The sequence below is a fragment of the Chinchilla lanigera genome, unplaced genomic scaffold (genome assembly GCF_000276665.1).
Source record: "Chinchilla lanigera isolate Chin_1 unplaced genomic scaffold, ChiLan1.0 scaffold00030, whole genome shotgun sequence".
NCBI lineage: Eukaryota > Metazoa > Chordata > Mammalia > Rodentia > Chinchillidae > Chinchilla > Chinchilla lanigera.
Genome location: NW_004955431.1, coordinates 10,115,032 through 10,140,050, shown reverse-complemented (window position 1 = coordinate 10,140,050; position 25,019 = coordinate 10,115,032). Strand labels below are relative to the sequence as shown.

At 40.0% G+C, this 25,019-nt stretch overlaps 1 protein-coding gene across 3 annotated transcripts in view; it reads right to left on the bottom strand.

Moving 5' to 3' along the window:
- The window catches only part of Dclk1 (doublecortin-like kinase 1), a gene marked incomplete at its 5' end in the record, with an annotated part of 326,977 nt that overhangs the window by 162,555 nt on the left and 139,403 nt on the right, over positions 1–25,019 (bottom strand). For all 3 annotated transcript variants that reach the window (XM_005387689.2, XM_005387690.2, XM_005387693.2), the window contains 1 exon segment: positions 1,506–1,605. In XM_005387689.2, coding sequence (XP_005387746.1) covers positions 1,506–1,605 — 100 coding nt within the window.

Here is a 25,019-nt window from a genome sequence, read left to right as displayed (position 1 = left end):
TATATAACTTATCTGTAGGGAAAGTCAAACTACTCTTCCAGTTAGTGTCCTTGAACCAGAGTAAGTCTCTTCAGCGACATATACTCTCACTGTGAAATGGTCTTATCACTCCTTACATTCCCCAAGTTCTTTTAAAATATGAAATAATTGTATTATACTTATACAAATTTCACTGATAATATATGTGTAGCTATATGCCATTTAATGATGGGGATATGTTGTGGGAAATGCAACACTGGATGATTTAGTTGTTATGAGAACATCCTAGCATGTACTTAAATAAGCCAGAGTGCCTTTAATGTCACTAGACAATATCATCTTTTGTTTTTTTATTATTACACGTTTGCTGTACACAAAGATTACATTCATTATGAGAATTTGCTAAAGGTGCATAATGCATCTTAAATGTCTTACATCTCATTGTCTTCCCTTTCTCCTCCCTCCCTGCATTTCTAGTTCACCTTCTTATTTGCAGAAGATCTATCTCCCTATCTCATAATATCTTTTATTTTGCTCTTTATATTATTTATAGCTTATGTTTCTCCCACCAGTGTCATTGACCAAGATATCATTATGCAGCCCATGACTATTTATGCAGCTGTAGCTATATCTACATCTACGCTATATGCAAATACACATGTAGAGTGTTAGGATGAGACCACTCCATTGTATCACTGATCCCATTATGTTAGTGTTTAGATAGTGCACATCCCTATTTTTCTGCATTCATTTAAGGAAAAATTCATTACCACTTCAATATATTTCTAACTGGATGGAATTTGAATCACTAATAAATATGTAATATTATTCTAGTTAAATTAGAAACAATATTACCAAGGAAGGGTCTTTTTGGCACAATAACTCTACCCGTGTTACTGTTAATATGAGAGCATTGATAGTAAAATCATTCTCAAAGTCAAAACCTTTCACATTCACTTCCTTGTCACTTATCTCCTCTGTACCAAGTGCCCCTCTTTATCAAGTACAGAAGGTCACATTCCGTTTATTATGGAATGAAGCTACCATCCTCTTTTGATACCTCATAGATGCTAATGACATGCAAATTCCAAAGTAGTTAAAGAAAAACAAATACCAAAGCATTTTCCCAGTTAGGAATTAAAGGAGGCCTCAGGTAAACTGAGCCTAGGGACATACTCAATAATCATATAATTATAAATCCCTTAGGTCCAAATTTTGATAAAAGTATGATTAAAAATGTAGAAATCCATACTATGATTTTTATAGAATGTCAGTTTAGTTGTTCAATGGTTATAAATTAGCCATTAGCAATTGATTGTTCTAAATGACTTATCCTTTCCAATTATCATTTCATCTGTTTTCTATATTAAAAAAATCAAAGAAATTCAAGATATGGGAAAGACACGCTGTTTCAGGATCTGAAACTGATTTGGTAGCTTTGGAGTTGACATAATCTTGGCCTGGTGCAGCTCATTTTGAAAAGCTGCCTCAAATTTCCCCTGGTTTTGAACTTTTTTTTTCCTTACCACTTTCATCTAGCAAGAAATCATCTTGGTAACGGAACTTCTCCGGTCCACATGCAATAAAAATGTCATCGTCACCAAAAAAGTCCTGAAGGCACATCACCTACAAGAGAAAAGCACGGTACTCAGCAAGGGGCCGCAGAACAGCAATTACAACAATGCATCCCAGCAAGTAGACATCTGCATAAAGCCACTTCCCCCTCTAATGGAATCAACAGGGCAGCTTCTCCAGGAATTTCAAAGGAAGGGCTCAAGCATCTGTTCCTAGTAAGAAACATGTTATGTCTCAGTTCTGCAGGAAGACGGGATAAGGCAAATAGAACCCGTAACTGTCACATTTATTACTTGATATATCAATAGGCTATGAGGTAGGAACCCTTTGTTTCCATAATAAAGTAGATGCAGCAACATGTGGGAAAGGAGCACCCCTTCACTCTGCTGAATGTAAAACTCCAGGATAGCAACAAAGTCAGCAGACAGTTTTGTCTTTTAGTAACTGATGCCATTGTATGCACATATGATAATCTCTGAGGAAAATATCTGTAAAATAATTATGTACACATTAATCTCCTTTAGACCCATTCTACCTCCAGTTGAAAGAAAAATGGAGCCTCTTATAAAACAGTCATTTCAAAGTTAAGTTAATGCTGAGGTTTCAATACAGAGACTAAAGTACCTGTGTACCCACCGCTCAAGAGAGCCAAACACTAAAACTCCCAGACCCTCCATCCAGCTCCTTGTTGTCATGAAAAGAAAAGTTTTAATGCAACCTTTGGATAGTTTTCCACTTGTTCTCCAATAAGAACATTAAAAGAAGAAAAATGAACCAAATTTAGATTTCCTTGCAAGAAAATACAGTCAAAATGAATAATTTTTAGCATTTCACTGTCTTTGGAGAGAATTGCAATGTTTTGTTCATACTCTGTATAACATCAACAGTAGAAACACTGCTGATTTCTATTTGTTTTCAATTTCCTTTGACTATTTCAGCAAATTATAAGATGGCCAGTGAAAGCGCCCATTCAGAGTTCTATGAAAAGAATTTTGAATAGCATTTCCCAATGGCGTTGGAGTACCAGCGACAAACCCTTCTGGAGTGATAGTCTCTTCACCTGTGTTTTCCATTAGCATCTCTTATATTTGCCTGCAGTTCCATCGAAGGACACCTCTGGAGTCCTTTATCTTTGTCAACCTCTGGCAACCCTACCCCGACACATTACATGTGTAGTAAGTTGAGAAAATAGGAAATCAGAAGGACACAGCATTATTTGGAGTTCTCAAATGCAGTGGTGTGTGGGTTTCAGATAGTGTTTCCAAATGACTCTTAATTTTCAAAGAATCACTTGGCTACAGCTTTAAAAAGGAAATTCCTAGAACAGTTTGATATGACGTTAAGTATGAATAAAGGCATCTGTGGTTGTCGCTCATTCTGTCTGTGAAAGCTCAAAGGCACAGGTGCCACAGGAGGATACTGAGAAACACAGGCCCAAGAGTTTAAGTGTGGTATCAGAAGACATGATCTACTTGGCTTAAATATAGGTCCTTTGGATTCAGGATCTGCCCTCCTGTCATTCCTCTCCCTCCCGCCATCCCTGACCTCACTCATCTTTACCTTCATGAGAGCCCATCTCTCTCTGTCTGCATTAGTGTCATCCCAACTAAACGCACACAGGCCATTTTCATCTTACGTGTTTAAGTCTTTACTGAATTTCCCCAAGATCCCAGATAGCACACAGCGCTGACATACAAAAATGAATGAGACGTGATCTCTCCGTCAGGCAAAAATGTGAACAATGAGCCCAAAAGAGCACTATTCCCTAAAAGTGTGGTTGGCTGATACGTTTGTGCAAAAGGGGAGGGGTCCTACGGTGAAATAAAATGCCGAACTTATCCAAGTCCCTTTGTTTCTGAACTTTGAAAAATCCATAATTGTTGATGGAAGCTATAACCCCAAAGAGGGGACAGGAAAATCCAGAACTCTTTTTCTCATGCTGTGCCATACAGACTCACATCCTACAGAGTTCCCCTTAGAGAAAAGAATGCAGGGAACACACAAAGGAAAAGAATTACCCACACTCTTCCTAGATAAACATGCTTGCTTCTCCAGTGATCAATATTTATTTGCTAACTCATTTACTCACTCAAACTTCTACATTGTGCCTGCTTTGCACCAAACATCATGGCAAGTATCTGACAGATGGAAACACATTTTTAAGGAAAATGGTCCTTTTGTTCTGCACATTCCGCCATTTGCATTTTAGACCATTGGGTTCAAACCAGTCCACATTCATCTATAGTGTGTATGTGTTATATCACTGCTCGGTGGGTAAACAACCATCATCAGAACCGCGACAGGGCATAAGCAGGTTGCCAGCCAACTCATTTCTATCATTTTACTGATGACCATCTATCAAGTCTGAGACCTAAAGGACAGAAAACATAATGACCCATCTTGGATAGTTAAGGCATAATTCTGCTGGCAAGTGGGAAGTGAAACATGATGAACTTCTGATGTTCTTTCTAACAACAGGATTCCGAGAATATGAAAAGAACACAGTGATAGTTAAGGAATAGTACCTGTTATCACTACGCACCAAAAGTCAGGCAAGAGTCATTTGGTGCTGAGCATTGTGTACCCATTTACCCCTCAAGCTTCACCGACAAAAAGCAAATAAAAGGCTGGGGGTTTAGCTCAGTGGCACAGCGCCTGCCTGGCAAGCGAGAGGTCATGAGTTCAATTCCAGGTACCCGAAAAAAACAAACAAAAACAAAAAGCAAATAATCTGCTGAACTATCAGAAACTCTGATGTTTTCCGTGCCTTCTGCTTTGCATCATTTTGTGTTTTTCCAATAGCAACTTCCCGCTAGAAAAGGTGGGTGAGGTCAGGTGATCAAAATTCAAATATAAAACTTTTCATTAGAGAAGAAGGCTTTGGTAAAAGAGTTGAAAGCAAGGGATACTTAGACCCAAGGTTAAAATAAGGGTGAATTTAGGATAATCGGTTCACTCCAATTACCCATGCTCTCATATCCTTATCAGTGATCTAGAGGTGACTGTCACACATTCCATCTAACAGAAAAGAACAGCAGAAGGTTTATAATCCTTTTCTCTGGGCAAATATTCCATGAGAATTTTCCTTGAAGCGTTACGGTATGTTCTGGTACGAACTTATTATATGAAGTAGAGAAATGTAAAACCTGCATGTAAAACCAGCATGGTCACCAGCTTATGAAATAGGCTCCATGTCTGAATGAAAAATAGGCTTCTTGCTACAGGAGGACAGTGACGGTCACCTCTTGTGCTATGGAATCTGCTCAGTAGGTGTCAGAGGAGGGAAGCATTCATCAAGGTTAGATTCAGGGTGGATGCCAAGGTAGAGATGCAAGTGTGAGAAAAGAGGAAAAGGAGCACTTTGCAAGCTTTCCCATTTCACGTCATCCTCTTGCCACCCGAGAAGACCTGGTGTCACCCGTGCTGCTCATCCTTTTTGTCCTGCTTTGGTCACAAGTGGTCCCCTGCCTCATCTCTGAAAACCAAGCCTTACCCAGCCTTTCTCCCTTCCTCCCTCATTATCACATCGGTTTTGAGTCCCTCCTTCTCCCGTGGACCTTGGCATTCCCCTTGCACGCCCCAGTTGTCTTAGCTGTGAAATAGTGTCTGACATGTAATAAGCATTTGTTGGATGGAAGGAAGGATGAATGGATGGGTGAATGGACCACTCTAAAGTGAAACATGTTCTAATTTATCTGCTTTATTCTTCTCTAAAAGGGGGCTAATCTTTCCTATTTGTGTTTCTGTATGGAAATCTCTTTCCTATTTCCCATTTTTTCCTACCTACTCTTTGCCTGTTTAAATCCCTCTGACGGTCTAAAGGACAGCTGCAGAGTCAACTCGTAGCTTCTCCACTCACTCCAATCCCATAAGACTCATCAACCGATCTGAAGCTCTAGTCGTCATTCAATAAGCATTTACTTATTAAGCACTCGTTATTAGTCAGCCCCTGCTCTAGGTTTTCAGAACACAGCTTGCCTTCACGTAGTACTGAACCTTTACCTCTTCTTCTCCAGGACATAAATCTACAGTCTTAGAACCTCCAGAACTCCTCCAGTACTGATGTCAATCAGTAGCTTAACGGTGAGTCACTTCATCACCTTCCACTGGTTCTGTCAAGGGCTATGGTCTGAATTCCAGCCCTTGCTCTGCCACCTTCACTGACTGAGCAAGTTGGAAACTCTAACCAGCTACCTTAAAATGAGTTCCTGCTCCTAAAAGCTCCACCTACATGGAGGGCAGAGGCAGTGTCTCCATTCTTTGGCATTAAAGAGAGGCTGCTCTGGGGCTATTCCCTAGAAACATGACGCTGTTCACAGAGCCCAGGTCCTGGGTGAACTCAGCTCTGGAACTTAGATGTTCATGTCGGCGCCTAAGCATATTAGATCAGTTGTTTTAAGGATAGGTGATCTAAGGTCATTAATAGAAAGAGAACAAGTTCCCAATACATTTTAGCTATTTTTTTAACTAAATGCATTTTACTTGCAAGTAAGTATCAGTCAAATGCATACTTAAGAGAAAATGATTTTAAAAATTAAAAGCACAGTGTATAGCTCCTGAACACTTAACAGAATTCTTCTCTAAGCAGACCTGGGGTGCCCCTTATTTCCTTGGGGATTAGGATTCTATTGGTATTATTCTTCTGATGAAAATCATACTTTGGCTTAGTATCGGGGAATTTGTGCAAAGCTGGTAAAAGTTGCTCACATAGCATGGGTATGGCCTCTGCCTCTGACTACCATTAGACCTCCACTAGATGATGCTTTAAAAATTCATTGGCAAGTACATTCAGCTGATATCACCCATGAATCATTAGCTTAACTTAGAGTCTCTTGGGGTCTGTCACCAGCTTTTAGATTTGTGGGAACCAGAGATTTATATCCCTCTAGGAAACTTCTGTTGAAATAGTTTATAGTAGAAAATAAAATGTATGTGGATTATATGTAATTTATAGGAAGGTTATCTGTCTATACACTCAGTTAATATTCCATTAATTTTCAGTTCTCAGTGCTTTGGTTATACAGCAATATAACTTTCCTTCCTTTTCATTGACTGCTCCAGGGTTTATCTCCTATGGTACATAGAGTAATGCCAAAGCTGCAGTATCTTACAAAACAGATGATTAGAATTATTACCTCCTGGAAAAGATCTTGAAGGAAGATTAGGATACCTAGGTTCTGAGTACAGATTTGCCATAATGATACGACCCTGGATGATTTGGTTTGACTCGCTTGCTTATCAGTTTCTGTATTAGCTCTACTATATTGTACCACAGTGATTATGTGATGAAGACTTAAAGAGAAGGTGAAAACAGCCTTCTTGGTGTGATGTACCATGAAGAGCAGTTCTGTATGCACTGAGTACATTTCATCCTCAACATACGTTGTTCTATTCAGTCTTCTCTGCTTTGGAGAATTTATTGGACAATGGTTGATGGATCGCAAGCATCCCCGAGGGGTCCGCTTCATAAAGGCTCGGTCTGCAGCATTGCATTATTGGAACCTGAAGGAACCATTAAGAGGCCAGTTCCCATGGGAGGCGTTCATGTCATTGCGATGTGCCCTTCTAGAGGTCAGGGGAGTCTGCCCCCTTCTTCCATCTTGTTGGTTGCCTGGTCATGAAGTGAGTCATCTGCTCCACCATGCCTTCCTGCCACGATGTGCCGCAGCAGATTATGACCATGGACTGAATTCTCCACAACCATGAGACAAAATAAACATTTTCTCTTTATCAGTTTTTTACCCCTCTGTGATAGTGATGGAATACATTCTAATACTATGGTATTAGTGTTACAGTTTTACAGATAGAAAAGACTTAGATTAAACAGAAGATCAGTAGGAATTTAAACCAGGTCAGTTAGAATTTAAGTGCAGGCTCTTAGCTACCAAGCTGTAGGGACATAAATCCATTCAAATACATGAAAACATGCACCTTTATGTCTGTGTTCCAAATTTCAGTTCATAAAGCCTTTACATTCAATAATTATCACCTATACGCACATTAATAGTATATAGTAAGAGAATGCCTAATAAAAATATCTTTTTGTAAAGGAAGCTTAAATTATTTCTTTGGCTGAAGAAAAGCATATTTCTTTTCCTGACTATGTGAAATCTGAATTTGTATCTTTTTCATAAACTGTCACTGCACAAACTCATCCCAGGAGCCAGACTGCACACAGGAAAAACAAAGCCTTACAGACAAATAAGGACTCTCTCTCCTCTGAGCTTCCGGCTTGAGTTGCTCTGCAAAGGCAGAGATTCAAACAAAGGCAATAAAACCATCTGCTATTTACACATTTCCAAAGCGAGACCATAGAATCCATTCCCCCTCACTGGAATGAAATCTCCATGGTGACGCTGACTTCAGGGAGCTGGGCCAGGTTCTTAACAGGGCCTTAGCAAGGGTATTTTCTTTACAAGTGCGCCCTCTACCCACAAAACGGAGAATAGCTCCTCAGCCCTTGCCACATTTGTTCGACGCGAGAAATAATGGTTTATCCGGGTCTCTCTTGGTGTTGGAGATCCTAAGATATTTTACCGTTACTCATTTAATACATTTTAGGTTATAAGCCATTGTGAAAATAAAAGCCAAGAAATTCAGTCCATTTATGGGAATCACTGAGTGTGGATATCCGGTTTTAACTTTCTTTTTAAAAAAATATTTACTTATATTCTTCTTGATTTTCTTGACACCAGCTAGAGACAGTAGGCTGAAAGGTTTTGTTGTTTCATTTTAATGAAATTTTACCAAAAAGGAATGTTTATACATTGTAAAAAAAACCAAACATCTAGCCACCTTAGGTATTATCTAAGACACCAAGTCAATAACTTTACTCTCTACATAGTTCAAAACATGACCATTGTAATTAGCCTCAGTTAAAACCTGGCACTTCCAGGCCCCCTGTCTTGCCAAAACTGAATCAAGAGAAAGTTTCTCTCCAATTTTATTCCATGCTTGGCTTCTATTCTCTCTTATCACCGGGTGTTCTTCTGCCACATAATGTTGCAAGTCAACTATTGTGAACTTTACTGTTTTATAATCATGTAATTCTAGATGTTTCTGGTTCTCAAATGTAGTTTTACAGCCACACATTAGAAATATTAGAAACTGTCATTTTTATTAAAATACATTCTCCAAAATTTCCTCTGATTTTTTCATCACTTCATTTCTCAGATAATAAACTTATGCAAGTGGGAATTTATTTTTACAATAGTTTCTCTAGCTAGAAATTTCTGATTAAAATGTTCTTCAGGGAAACTCTGGTTCTTGGTTAGAGAAAGATATCGCATAAAAAGAGAGATAGGTTAGTTAAATAATACCAATAACAATGATCAGAGAGAGGAAAAGAAAGATTCTCACACTTTGTTTTTAAGTTTTAAAACCTGACACTGTGAGAGACTCTTGCAGAGGTGGATAATACTGTTGACATTCAGAAGAGACTAGCAGATTTTGTTGGGATAACAGACTGAAGCTTAAAGAAATAAAGGAAAACTTTCTCCTTTGAAATGCTACCAATTTCATTTGCTGGGTCCATCTGGGAAAAAAGAAAACAACTATGGGACTGAAAGTGTGTCCTCAGACGCTTGACTGTATGCACATCAGCAACAACTGATGCCGTCCCCCTGTGACTACGGAGGGCGGTTTGGCTCACGGCCTTTCTCCGATTCAGACAAACTTGAGGGTACCACAACCTCTTCCAAATGACCGATCATTCATTATTTATTGTTTTTGTTTTTTATTTTAAATACAGATGGTCTCCAGCTTCTAATGGTTTTGTTTTTCCTATTAAGAAATTCTTTGCTGCCTCCTACTACATCTTTAGCATAGCCTACTCCTTTTGCCATTCTGTCACTTAAGAAATTAAAGCATAGTTCAAGAAAATGGAAACTGCAACACAGCACTCTCTCCGGAGAGGGTGCAAATAATCTTTGATCTGAACTCAGAAGAAAACGCATATCAACTATCTTAAGATGGGTTTTCAAGACTAAGGGTAGCCAAGCCCGAGAACAGGCTTAGCTGAACAGTCTGGTTGAACTCATAATTTTCAGGACTAGAAAAGAATTAAACTTACATTCTGTGGCTGAGAGGATCTCCCAAAAGATCCACGCATGTAGACAGCTGAGAGTGTGGTACAGTTTCTAATTAGGCAGAATCCTCTTACTATGATAATTAGAGAAGAAGTAATAAAATGATTAAGAGAACCACACAGCCACTGAAGACAGTCTTTCAGAGTAGAGGGAAAGGAAATCTCCAGGAAGGGTAACTGAGAAGTAATGCTTGTCAGCTTAACGTTCCGAGAGTGATGGTGGGTATGACGCTACCTTCAGACAATGCTGAGAACTGCTTCACGCTCCCACTACTAAGGCCAAGAAGGTCCTGGCCACAGCAGGAATCAAAAACCCAGCACCCACTGGGGCCAGGCTGGGTATATGGATGAGTGAAGGCCGGCCCAAAAACCCATCAGCGTGACTAGAGCAAACTAAATAATTTATGTCGGGTCCAAGACAAGCAGCACCAGGCACAGTGCTCCCATATTACATTTTTATTTTCAAAGTTTTCTCTAGTACTGGAGAGTAAACCCAAGGGCTTTGGACTGAGCTGCATCCCCCACCTATTTTTATTTTTTATTTTTTGGCAGGGTTTCGCTAAGTTAATAAATTGCCAAGCTGGAGAACTTGTGATTCTCCAGCCTCAGTCTCCCACAGTGCTTGGATATAGGCATGCGCCATCACACCCAGGTTGTTTCTAATTTTAACAATAAAAATTATTTTTAAATTTAACTCTTCTCAATTAAAAAAAAAAAAAAACAAAAACACTAGCCATTAGTAAGCCCACACAAAATGATCCTGTAGCCTGGATTCACTCTATGAAACTCCTGATTTACAAACACTCCTTAAAGCTTTAAAAAATAACTCCACTTTAAAAGAAAGTTGCAAAAGTATTTTCAAGAGAATTATAGTCAAAAGTATTGGTGTATGTTTGAAGGATAAAAAGCTAAAGATAAACCGCTTTGCCTTGTATGCTGTTGTGCACTGGTCTGTCACTTGAAATTGCATAAAATAACATTTTCAAAGCCATAGAGCTATGCTTCTGCCAGGAATATTTATAAATGTCGCTTGACGTTAAAGTATGGAGCTGGTTGCTTTAAATATTTCTATTTCTATTTCTAATCTATTCGCCTGCATAGATAGCTTGACATTAAAAGGGATATTTTTATACAATTCAAATTAGTCTTCTCAAGTGATGTTTTTCAAACAATGCCAATGCCATAAAACTGACATTTCCAAAGGGATTGTTAACATCATCATCACCATCACCATCACCAGTACTACCGCCCCTGTGACATTAAAACTACCATAGTCACTGCTGTCACCTTATCATCACCATCCCCACTGTCATTACCACTATCACCATCACCTCTGTTACCACCACCACTTGATACTGTCAGCACCACCACCACTACCACCAGCATCACCACCACTACCAGCATCAGCATCACTATCGCTATTGCCTTCAACACCACCACCATTATCACTATCATCACTACTACCATCACCAGCACCACCATCAACACCACTATCTTTATCACCACCGCCACCACCACTACTATCACTACCATCACCGTTATCTCCTCTACTACCATCATTACCACCATCACCACTATTATCACCACAACCATCATCACCACTACTATCACCCCAACCCCAAACTACCATCATCAACACTGCTATCACCATTGCCATCACCAACACCATCATCACTACCACTATCATCACCACCACGGCTATTACCATCAACACCACTGTTATCATCCTCTCCATCACCACCACCACCGTCACTACTCCCAACCATCACCATCATCAACATCACTATCACTACCACTACCACCAACCATCACCATTATCACCGCATTTGTTTATTTGTCTGTTTGATTAATGAGCAGAGGGCAGTCTTTTGTTTTTTCTATATTCTTTGCAGAATATGCGTCAGTGTTCTGTTTATTGGACCCATAATGGTGAGTAATTGATAATCATCCTAGTAGTATTCAGTCAAAATGCAACCTAAAATTATATTCTAAATTATTTTAGGAATAAAATTTTAATTTTCACCTTCAAATGCAGTTAGAAAAGAATTATCCTTGGCTTTGAGAATATTTTTGGAGAAAAATACTTATATTTCAAAAAATGTATTTGAAAATCAGTCCACTTTTAACATTGCAAATCACTGCAATTGTCTGAATAATAATACTGTTCTGCATAATTATGTGAAAATCATCAAGATTATTGTATAAATGACAGCTAAAAGATGACACTGGTAAAATAAAAAAAAAAACTATAGTGCAAACTGAAAACTTGGTTACAAGAGACTATGTTTTTATCAATAAATGCTGGAATGGGTACACAGTGACGAATACACACTTGGAGATAACCTTAGTATTGTTTTTTTAAAGTCACATATAAAGTACCCTAGGCCACCTTTTCCTTTTATCTCAGTCTTATACTCTGTACATTAGAGCTCCTATAATTCTTTTTTATTTAAATATAAGAGCTGAGTTAATAACATAACTTGGGGCTGGTTGCAATTTCCCTATAGTACATGATCCATAGGCATAAACTATCATGACTCAAATGCCCACAGAGGCTTGGCAGGTGACAAGTGGTGAAGTGGGCCAGGCATAATCAAACAGAGCAAACAGTCATCAGTGGACACTAACACAGGCAGAAGCAGGAACTAAGGGGGACTGCACTAAACTAGAACACCCCACCCCTGTATATGGGGCAGCTCGACACTGCCACAGGGAAGACAGCAGGCCAGATTGATTAATTTCTTAAGAGAAAGTGAAATCAGATTTTTATTTCAAAATCTCCAAAATAAGAGTCTCTAAATAAACTCTAGTAAGTTGATCTTTATAAAATCATTTTGTACTCCAAATAAAACACACCTTTGTACTGGAATCAACCCATGAGCAGGCATTTTCCAATCTTGGGAGAATTCCACGGTCAGTGCTCAGTAGCCATAGGTACTTTGCCCAAGGGTCAGTTCCAATGCCTGAACCCAAAAGCCCGCTACACTGACCACCAGGCTCTCTGACAGACTTCACTTCCTGAAATTTCTGAAAGAAGTTGGGGTAAAGTCAAGACCCACCATTTCTGGAAATGAGATTCCATGAAAAAATCAATAAGGCAAGTCTTATGAATGTGTATTCATGTGCATGTGAGTTCATCCACATGTGCTCACACTGGTATCCTGAGAGGGGATGGATTTCCCAACTGAGATTGTTCTCTGTATCCTTCCTCTCTTTCCCTACATCTGATCGTCATCTCTCTCCATTCCTGAGAGGCACAGTGTGGAGAAACTAGAACAGAAATCTCAGAGTAAATGTTTCCAGTCAGTAAGGACTGAACAAAATTAGACTCCTCCTATAAAGACCAGAAGGACAATCCACAGTCCTCTCCCTTCTCCAAAGTCCCCCTCTGGCTGCAAAGGTTGATCATGTTCTCAAAGCTATCAGCTTCCTCCTATAAGAATGAAAAGTTTCTCTTTAGAAATGAAAAGAAACCATATACAACAATTTTTCTTTTGGCCACACCTTCTTTGCTCAAACATGAAAACCATCACCAGGACCATTACAGACTACTAGAAAAGTAAGCCAATAGTTGGGAGGGAGAAGTGAGAGTATCTACAACTCAGCCAATGGGGACAATGGACTTAGGGTCTAAAACGCCAAAGGGAGAGGATAACAACAAAAGATTTTCCCACAGATTTTCTAATGGTTGATTTTTATTTATTGCATTTCTCACAAGTCACGAGTAAGTTAACACGAATCTTCTTTCTTTCCACAAAGATGTTGGACTGATGATATCTTGCTGATGGTCTCTTCTCTCAAGGCCATGATAGGCCTCAGATAAGCTGAACCTAGGAACATACTCAGTATGGATGTCCCTACTGCTCCAGTGCATGTTTATAGAGAGCTTTCACCTAACACCGGGAGATGTCCTCCAGCCTTGGATGTGAATGTGTTTATGTTAACCTACATTTAATGTTGCAATGCATGTTAAACAATGCACCAGTGCAGAATAGCATACAGTAATGATTTTGAGCATAGGCTCTGGAGCAGAGGCACTCAGGTTAAGTTTCATTTATAGGTGATGTGGGCAACTTAGTCAACATTTGGAAACTCCCATTTCTTCTCAGGGGGAACAAAGATTATTTTGTATTCACCATCTAGAATAGGAGAAAGAATTTGATGAGATAAATCATAGGTGTGTGTAAGGCATGCTGCAAACATTCAGGGAAAGGCAAAAACTAACACCCAGTGCTTACATTAACGTTGGTGAAGCATACATTCCAAGATTACTCTCCCAGAAGAGTCAGTGATCATGGATGAGAAGGCAAAGTAAATCAGCTGTTTCCATTTCATCTTTCCTTTGTACTGTTTTTACAGTGAAAATTATTCCTTCTAACAGCTGTTAGATTTTGGACAACTGCAAGGTTTTGGAACTGCAATCAATGCTAACCAAAGTACGTGAGAATAACACTCTCCCCCGACCCCTGAACATTATTCCCTTCTTCTTTGCAAGCGAGGAAAATAGTGCAATAACGAAGTTAATAGGAGCTATTGCCTTACATTTCCTAAAAATCATCTTCTCTTCCAGTGTCTGCCTGAACATCCCCTCCAGGCTAAACCATGTGTCCACGCCAATCACAGCTTCCTCAATGGCAGAGGAAACGAGATCCAAGCAGGAGCAGCCACAATGAACAACAATTTAAAGCTTTGAAACCATAGCAAAAGGCAGAACCATTCAACATAAATCTCAAAATTGAGCTTCTCTCCTTGCTCATCATTTAAACAAGCTTCGATGGGTCATACCCACACATTTCACATCTGACTCAAATCTTGCATTTCATCACATATAATAAGGTTAAAATCACTATACATGACTGCTGTGATTATAAAAGCACTTAGAAAACAATCATCATAATTTAAATTTCTAAAAAAATCGAACCATGCATTTCTTTCATGCATTATTCTAGTGTTATAGTGCTCCTCAGTGTTTAAACACATAAACTGTTGACAAAATTATTTGAATTCAGAAAAATGTCTTTAAATGATCTGAGAGGAGTGATTTTTTTATTGTTTCCAATACCTCAGTGAAGGGTTGGACTGTGCACTCCAATATTTATAACTAAGAATATGATCTTATTTGGAAATAGGGTCATTTTAGATACAATTAAAGGTGAAGTTGTACTGGAGTTGTATGGGCTTGTCACTTAAAATATGCACACAGACATGCACCCAGGAAGAACGCCATGTGAAAATGAAGGCAGACATCATGGTGATACTTGTTAAACCCAAGTAACACCAAAGATTGCCACAAACACCAGAAGCCGGGGAACAAGTGTGTCCCTTTAGGCCTTCGGAAGGATCTGACTTTGTTGACACTTCAAACTCGGACTTCTGGCCTCCAGAAATGTGAGCCAACAAACTTCCATTGTTGCAGCCACCCGGATCATAATAATTTGTTACAGCAGTCTTGGAAAGCTGATAGAAGTATGCATTTTTTATGCACAGAAAAATATAGAGAATACAAATTTTCTTACACGATCTTCTCACTTTGACTAACAGGATAAGAAGGAAGATTCAAAACCCAACAGGTTCTTGTTTTAAACTGAAACCTGGAGGGCTTTAGTAATGTTACCTATTAACTTCACTTTTCTATTGACTTTAATTAAGTTCTGTGCAGTTTTAGAGACAAACTCTGCAACCTAGGACAGTCCATTAAAATGTCATATACTGTTTACGGCTTTACCACCCCAAACATGCCCTATCTCATCTGGTCATGAAGCATTATATAGGTTCTGTTAGCCTGGAAGGCAGACACATTCTCATTCATTGCATATCTATGCTGTTTATCACTTATGCAACAACAACCAGCTCTTGGATGGATGAAGATTGTGTGTAAAAAACTCTGCATCATCAGTACTCTCTCATTTTCTTTTTCTCTTTTCTGCTTTGTTTGTTTCTAGTTGTCTTACATTACATATGCAATAATTAATTAAGAACAGAATAGTGAATTAATAACAGAAAAGGCTTTAGAAAACACCTCCTTGAGTTCTAAGATTGTAACAGAGGTCTAGTCCATGCCCTAAGAACAAGATTTTAGTAGTCAGGACCCTGGGATCCTATAAACTGGATCAGTAACACCAATTCTTCTAAGAGACTCTGCGCATCACTCCCGGTGCAACCCAGTTTACCTTCTCTAAAATGAGGGTTTTTTCTAGAGGGGCAATTCCTCTCTTGGCTCTTGGTTCACATGGATAAGGCAAGGCAGGAGTGGATGTTTACTGCAAGCCTACTATGACTGAGGCACTGAAAAAGACATGCAGCTTTATCGCTATGTGAAGGAGATTTTACAGTAAGCAACAACAAGAACAAAGTTAATTCTTTATCTTATTCGGTGCTTTTAGTGGATGTTTTGGTAGGGTAGGAGACCAATACGAAGCTTTAGTTAGCCATGTTTCATGAATATGAAGACTGGGATTGTCAAAAATTGATTCTACACCCAGAAGTTAAAGGTTAGTAAATTTTTGGTGTGTTCTACTTTAATAACTTATAACTCCAATATTGTGCTTGTAGAACTTTGAAATAGGCAAATTATTACCACAGTACTGCAACAATTTGGGAAAACATCTTTTTTAAAAGATAAATATTGTACAGAGAGGAAATAGTAGTTAAATTATTACCACATTATAAAGTTTAACTTGGGGAAGGCCATCTTTTTCAGATTAAAAATACCATAAGAATCCAATCTAGTAAAATTCTCTGGTATTAAATTATAAGAAGACAATTGGGAATAACCAGGAATTATTGTGACTCATTTCCTATGCAGCATTTTCTACATTTAAAAAATAAAGGGGTGTCTAAAATTACGAAGTTAAAGACATTCGCTGGGAATATGGAATAAAATGCCAGGTTGTGAGAATTTATAATCTAGGGTTGTAAGAGGAAAAAAAAAGAAACTTTTCAGTAACAATGACACCGTAAGAATTCCAGGTGCAAATGTGTTGTAAAAGAGGAAATGAACAGGCGCGTTGCATGAAGGCATGATTTAAGAATTCACAGGCACTGCCAAGCCTTAAAATTGCCATCCTCTCTTCCTCTCTGGCAGGCTCATTTCCTACCCAAGACTCCGCCTTTGTGACGCCATTAAATCACGCATCCAAATCACACCAAGGCATGTGACTGGGAACACTTATTTGTATTTCATAGGTTCATATCTTTCCATGACTTCCTACAGCATACATTTTATTTTAATTGCATCTAAGTTTTCCTATATATATATGTCTTGGTTACTTTTTTCTCGTTGCTGGGACAAAATATCTGACTCCCAAAATTAAGGAAGGAAAGGTTTACTTCGCTTACAGTTTGTGGAAGTTTCAGTCCGTACTTGGCAGATTATAAGGCAGAGTGGCACGTGGCAGAGAGCTCCAGCTCAGGGCGGCAGAACACAGCTAAGCCGCAAGCACACCAGGGCGGAATGGCGGAGGAATGTCCTCAAGTACCCTTTTCCTCTCCCTTACATATGCAAACTATCCACCCCAGGGCGGGTGTAGCTCTCATACCCATAATAATCAAACTCTAAAAGCCTGCCCCGTGGTCCCATGAGGCTTTGGAGGGGACACACAGACATAAACCATAACTATATATATATATATATATACACACATATATGGACAGCTGGGATAATTGTACTGCTGATGTCTAATCGTTTATTGAAAGGAACAGTTAATGCTTAAATTTTATTTGACCAATTTTGCATGCTTATATCTGGTGATCTGAACAACTGATCTGAAGACAACAATATGTATATAACAACTATCGGTGAATTTCTACCATCTTGTCTAGTGAAGCTCTGGATTGTATCTATTTTTTTATTATTCTTTATTCTCTTTAATGGTTTGATAAATCTTACATTCTTACATCTAGTAATCTGAGCAAATTCGTTGAAGATAACAATGTATAATGTAACAACCACTGTTAATCTCTATTATTTTGTTTTGAAACCCTGTATAATTTTTATTGTCTTTGTTGGTTTGTTTTCATCTATGTTGTTGTTATTTTCTTATTTTTAAATTCTCTTTAAAATAAAAAAATTAAAAATTAAGCATCAAAAAGAAACACTCTTGGAAGTTCTGACTTCTAGAGGTTTTGTAAACTGGGGTCCTTGGGCTAAGTCTGGTCCTGCTGCCTGTTTTTGGGTAGCCTGTAAGCTGAGAATGGCTTTTGTATTTGGAAAAGGTTGAAAAAAATCAAAAGAAGAATCACATTTTGTGTCAGATGAAAATGGTAGAAATTCAAATTTTAGGAGCCAGGGATAAAATGTTAGTGGGACATACACCTGCTCCCTTGTTTATGCGGTGTGGATGGCAGAATTGGAGAGAAACTGCAGAGTTGAGTGTTATGTTGAACCTTGATTATTTCAGGATCCCCCTGTGGATAACAAAACCTACAGATGCTCAGTCCTATATATAAAATGGTGTAATATTTGCACACATCCTATCTATCCTACATACATCCTCTTGTATAATTTAAATCATCTCTAGATTACTTATACTACCACAGTATAAATACCACGATAATGGCTATTATACTATATTTTTAAATTTAATTTTAGGAAAAATCTATGCATGTCTAGTAAAGATGTAACTATCTTCCCTCACTGCTTTTATTTGGGGGTGGAGGTGTTGGGGTTGAATCCAAGGATGTACATTGGGTATATCCCCAGCCCTTTTATCATTTTTAAAGAAAAGATCTTGCTAAGTTGTTGCACTGTCCAGGCTGGGTGACCCTCGTACCTCAGCTTCCTGGAGTACTAGGATTATAGCTGTGCACAACCCTGCCTGTCTTCTATGGATATTTTCCATCCACAGTTGGTTGAATCTGTAAATGTGGAGCCTGTGGATACAAAGGCTCATGTAGTTCTGCAGAGACCACGTGATGAACAAAGTCTAAAATATCTTCTATCTGACACTTCCCAGGAAAAATTGGACAACCCCTGACATAAGTCACATAAATTGTCTTGACATGAAATCAACAAGTTGCTTTCTGGAAGTCACCATCCTGAGATCTACTTTCTGATCTCCTTCCCTACCTGCCAGACCTCTAAGCACAGTGTAGGTGTTTCATGAATGTGTCATTCACGATGCTAATAATTTCTACATGTAAGTACACACATTCATCTTTCAGGGGCCAGAGAATATTCCTACTGATGCAAGTAAATTGGTGCTCTGTTCCAGCTAACAAAGTAAGTTGAGCATGCACTGACCATCTGCACGCAAGTGACCAGTCAATGCAAAAGAGCAGCTCTGATTCTTTGATTCACATTCAACTGAACGAACACAGGCATCTGGGGGTTGTGGTGTAGGCTACAGCCCACATGCTCTTTCTTAGCTAGTTCCCATCTCATGCCAGCGTGCTCCTTTTCAGCCAGATCTCATTCACTTGATTGTAAGTGATGTAAGTAAATACTTCCCTATGGAGCTCAGCTTACCAGTTGCTCTATAAAGCACAGAAAGGAAAACTGCTCAAGGAAATCTTGAAATGCACCCGCCCTGAAGGAAAGTGCATTAGAAAGCAGCTAAGGAATAGATAAGAAGCTATACTCCGGTCCTGCCTTCCAGGAGGACAGGAGCCCAAGAAGGGCTTCTAGGGAAGGGCACTTACTTTCTTTTCTTATTTTCTGTAAGCCTTTTTCTTTTGTGCTGTGCACAATCTTAGCAATAAGAGTGACTAAAAGATTCAAAATCAAGAACAACGAGAAACTGTAAAGATTTGGAAATTCTCATCACCGAAAGAGGAAAATCACAGGGAGACATATTGGGGAAAGTTCAGAATTAGTGAGTTCAATGTAAAGGGACAATTTCCAAACAATACAAGAAACAGTAAGGACTTTCTGAAAATACAACTCATTTAAAAACTGAAATGGGTTGCTACCCATGATGGTCTATATTAAACAAACAAGCCCTCACATAGAACAGAACAAGTGCTAGTGAAGATGTAGAGAAAGTGTAATCTTTTGGGCACTGTTGGTGGGAATGAAAAAATAATACAGCTGCTATGGAAAAATGGTACAGCTACTATGGCAATTATTCAAAACACTGACCATAGCATTACCATGATCCAGCAATTCAACTTTTGGGTATAAACTAAAAATAACTGAAAGCAAGGGCTTGAGCAAACACCACATGTGCAAAACATATTATTCACAACTGCCAAGGAGAGGAAGCAAATGTCCCTGAATGAATGGATGGATGAACAAAGCATGGTATAGTGATACAATGGAATATCACTCAGCCTTAAAGGGAAAGGAACACCGACACATGCTACGAGGGAGAACCTTGAGGATTATGCTAAGTGGAAAAATCCAGTCACAAAAGGATGAATGTTGTGTGATTGCCCTTATATGAAGTATCTAGGGCTTGGAGCTGGGGGAGGGAATGAAGAGATAAAGTTCTGAGATGGATGGTGGTGATAATTACACAGCCTTGTAAATGTACTTACTGCCACAGAACTGTGCATTTACAAATGATTAAACCAGCCAAATTCATGTATATTTTACCACAAGAAACTGATTAAATTGGTCTCTAAAGGCGCCTTGATACAACCACCGCTAGGTGAAACTGTGTTTATATCCTGGCAGGATGGCAGAAAAGCAGCAATATCTACATAAAAAATGTCACTGATTTATTTATGCATGGAGAAAAGAGAAAAAAAAAAACAGAAAGAAAAAGAAAAAATGACGTTAGGATGGCAGGTATGAAATGAAAAAGTAGTCAACTTGCCCGTTTTCCAGGAGAGTGGGATGTTACCGAATTCAGCACTGAAAGTTCTAGGTCCCAGAAAACCCCGGCCAAACTTATAGGACTGGTCAGAGGTAAGTGAATTTTAAAGTAAAAATTATTAGTAAAATTCTTACCAGCAAGTGTTGGGCTCTCTTCCCCCTGAGCATCTTACAGAATTCCAGGGAAGGAAGGACCATTGGTTGAGCATCTGAAATGTTTAGAGCACTGTGTTGTACCACTGAATTCTCACACTGCCCCTGGGGCCAGCTGTCTGCACTACAGCTGGGTTCTCAGGGACCTTTCTGTGTGTTTAACGAGCTCCCCAGGAGTTACTTGTGGCCGGGGCTCCCGCGCCAGGCACTGCAGAGAGGGACCGGTGGTTAGCGTTAGACATGCCGGTGGCCCCGTGGCAGAAGTGCCCGCTGCTCACCAGCAGACCCTGCTCGCATCGTGTCCCAAGAGCCACCTCAGGCTCCTTAGACTCCAGGTCTGAGGATGCATCTCAGGGTGCACCTGTGCTCCACGGACAGGAGAGTTAGTTCTGTGTGGCAAGAGGGAGACCACAGACTCTTCCGTCTTTTCTAGCACACGGGCTCACCAAGCTGTGTGGTGAATGTGCCTCTGACACAGGAACTCTAGCAGGCTTCTCTCATCCCTTTGAGAGCCCTTCCTCACCCTCTAGTCTCGCCCTGCGGGACCTACATGTTGTTCCAGGACTGCTTAGGCTCCCATGAGCACCCAGAGTCAGGAAGAGAAGGAGGAAAATCGACGGGACATCCTCCCAAAGCCTGAAGCTCCCCATCCACCCACAGATCTCTCGGCTGTCAGCACTTCTGAAAGAGGAGCTATTATGCTAAGCACAGATTTCACCGTACAATCGTCCTGGGTGACAGGGTAAAGTGAGAATAATCTGGAAGGGGTCAAGAAGATCAGGGACCAGCTCTGGACACCCGAGCTCTGCTCTCAAATCCACTGCAGTCCGGTTCCTCAGGCCAAGAAGTTGTAAGCAACTCCTGATCCAGATACTCTGCAAGACTAGGCAAAGGCCAGAGGGATCCCGGACAATATTGACTTCCACGCAGTCTGCTAGAAAGTCACCATTGCTGAAGGGGACCAGGAACCAGCTCGTTCACCAGCCCAGGAGACCCTTAGACAAAGACATCAAGCATTGCTCTGAGAGGGGCTGGGGATTTAGCTCAGTGGTAAAAGCGCCTGCCTGGCAGGTGCAAGGTTGTGAGTTCGGTTCCCGGTACTGGAGAAAAACCAAAAAAAAAAAAAAAAAAAAAAAGCATTGCTCTGAGGTTTGGGCTTCTTTTTTAAACTTAGAGATTACAAAAATGTCCCCCAAAAGGAGATCACTTTGGCCGTTAGAATCTTCTCAAGGTTTTATTTAAAGTGAGTCACTGTACACCGGCTGCAAGCTGCTAGATTGCTAGTCCTTAACTTCAGATCCACTTTGGAGTAGGCTTTCCCTGTCTCTGCCCAACCTCTTCTTATTCTCTCTCTCCTTCCCTCCTTCCCTCCCCTTCTCTCTCTCTCTCTCTCTCTCTCTCTGTCTCTCTCTGTCTCTCTGTGCAATTTTTGTATTGCATTATTTTACTTCATTTTTAGCCAGCCTGTACTATATTCTAGTTCTGCCACCAGAGACCCATAAAAGTTAAAATTTAGTGTGCACAATTGTGACTCTGTAGCCTTTACTTTTATATCAAAATCATTAAGACATATGAATAGTGTATCTTCTGACACATGAATTGTAATTGCTCATAAACAAAAGCAGAACTCTATCCTTGGAAATTTGCTAAACTGTACCACCCTGGTCCAGGCCTAGGCTAAGGGTGAGTTGTGCTAAGGCTTTCTCTGCCCCTTGGAGATGACAGTCCTCTTACATTACAAAGCAGGTCTGATAACTAAGGAAAACAGATATATATGATTTCCACAGGCCTAAATGTTCTAACTGGGACAATAACAGACTGTATTAAACTTGGATGTTAACACAGTACACTGTAAGTTTGATCTATAAAATTCCAAGGAGTGTGTGTGAAAAGCTGACCTCAAAATGCAGATCCAGAGCTATGGTCCATGCTGCAGAAGAAGTCCTACCATGTAACATAGTTGTTAAATCGCTTCTTGGCCTTTTGGCTAAGATCAAGTGTAGTTGTTAATACTTTTTAGTTTTTAAAAATGTACAGTAATGGCTATGCAACACTTTCATTTAAATCTCAAATTCAAAATCACCTTTCTTTGAAGCCTGCAGGCAATAAATTTGATGGAAACGCTGAACATTCTCTTGAAGATGCCCTTGTGGTCTGGCAGGAGTCCGTTTTAAAGTAGGAGGACAAAGCTCAAGGGAGGAGAAGCCAGTGCAAGGCTGGGGGCCCTGACCCCTCCACAGAAAGCTCCTTGACCCCCCACTTCCCTCACTTGTTCCCATTTGTTTCCCTTTCCTGCATATCAGAAGACTAATAACTATTGTCTACAGTATCTGGCAGAAAGTCAAATTAGCATTAAGAGTTTGCACACCGAAAATACAGGAGCATTCCATGATGGCCCGCTTGTCTGCTGGCCTATTAGAACTTCTTTTGTACTCAATTGTCAGGTGGTAGCTGAAATTCTTCTCCCAGAAGGTACCCGTTTGGGTACTGCCACACTTTTTGTTCGAGATTTTTTAAAAATTTGTTTGTTTGTGCATTGTTGGGGATTGAAGCCAGGGCATCTGCACTCTTTTTTTCATTTACAAATAATTCTTCTGGTAGATTGTAAGTTCTCGATCTGTCTTTGCAAGAAAAAACAAAGGCCAAAATTGAGCAAAATGAGGTGGGAGGTGGAAACAGCTCCTCGGCCACATCATACATAGAGGACACCTGTACAGATAATTGCCCCTTTTGCTGCACATTAAAGAAAAAAGAGTTTTTCTGAGGATTGCTATGAACCCTCCCAAGCCCAGATCTTTTCTCACTTTTACCCTGTTCAGTCAGTCAACCAGCAAGAACACCGACAATCCACAGTTCAAAACAAGCAAAATCTCTTGTGTAACTGTCCCTGGGTCTGACAAGTAAGAAGTTAAAAGCACACATGTACTAATAAACATTTCTTGGAAGTCGGAGTACTTTCCGCATTATGTAGCGAGTGCCCAGTGCCTCAGGGATTACTCACTTCCCCCACACTATAACGAGTCTAGTTTTGGAATCTGCAGTAGGGGCGCATAATATGAAGTGCTTGAAGTCATGATTCTACAGGTGGGACAGGGCCTAAATGGTGGCCCCCAGAATACGTCCGTGTCCTATCCACTGGATTGTGCCTGTGGCTGTGGCTTTACTGGGAAATAGTTCAGGATCTTGAGGGGAGATCATCCTGAATTAAATGGGTTGTCCTTAAATCCAGTGATAAATGTCCTCACCAGAGATAGAAAAGACAGAAAGGAGAAAGTGATGTGAAGATGGAGGCAGAGACCAGAGTAATACTGATGTGGCCACAAGCAAGAAACACCTGGAGCCACCAGAAGCTGGATAAAGTGAGGAATGATTTTCCTCTGGGGCCTTTGGAGGAAAAGTGCCCTACTGCTACCTTGATTTTGGACTTCCAGCCTCCAGAACTATGAGAGAAACATTTCTAGTGTTTAAAGACAGGTTTGTGATGTTTTGTCATGGCTTCCCTAGAAAGCTCACCCAGGGAGCACACAGGATGGTACATTTCCTCCTTGGGGTCCTCTGGAGTGCAGAAGCGCACACCCCGGACACAACACACACATACTCAGTTGTTGCCTGAACAACAACCACTGGTTTAGCTGTTCACTGGTATTTGCTTGCCTGAATATGCCCCTCCCCCTCATTCAAAGGTTGAATCCTAACCCCCAATATGATAGCTTTAAGAGGTGGGATCTTTGGGAACTGATTAGATTAGGAAGGGGAAGACCTCATGGATGGGTTATGGCCCTATAAAAGAAGTCCAGAGAGCTGTCTTCCCTTTTGCCACGGGAAGGTACAGTGAGTAAGTGCCACCTAGGAATCAGGAAGCAATTCTCCCCACCAGACACCAACTCCACCAGGACCTGGACCTTGAATTGGACCTGGACTTGAACTTCCCACCCTCCAAAACTGGAAGCAATACATTGTGTAGTTCATGAGCTACCCAGTTTATGATATTTGGTTATGACTAAAACATTGTTTGGGCATCTCTCACCATCCAAACTAATTATCATGGCTCCTTTCCTTTAAAGCATCTAGACAAGGCAAGCCTGCCTGCCTGCCTGCCTGCCTTCCTGCCTTCCTTCCTTCCTTCCTTTCTTCCTTTCTTCCTTTCTTCCTTTCTTCCTTTCTTCCTTTCTCCCTTCCTTCTTTTCTTCTTAGCTGGAGTTCTCCTCGGTTTTGCTAATCTTTACTGCAATTAAAAAAAAAAAATCCCTCCCCTTGTTTGCCCACAGCTCCAGCCATAAATAATCATGAACAATAGGATCAGATTAAAGTCACCCACTATCCCAGGTGTGAGGCCATTCACTTCACCATACCAGGCCTCTAGTGGCGTTTGCACTTTTGAAGGGTAGTACTTTCCTAACCAGTCTTACTTTTAATCTTTTGCCTAAAGAATAAAAATATTTTAGAGATATTGTTTTTGTTTTGTGAGGC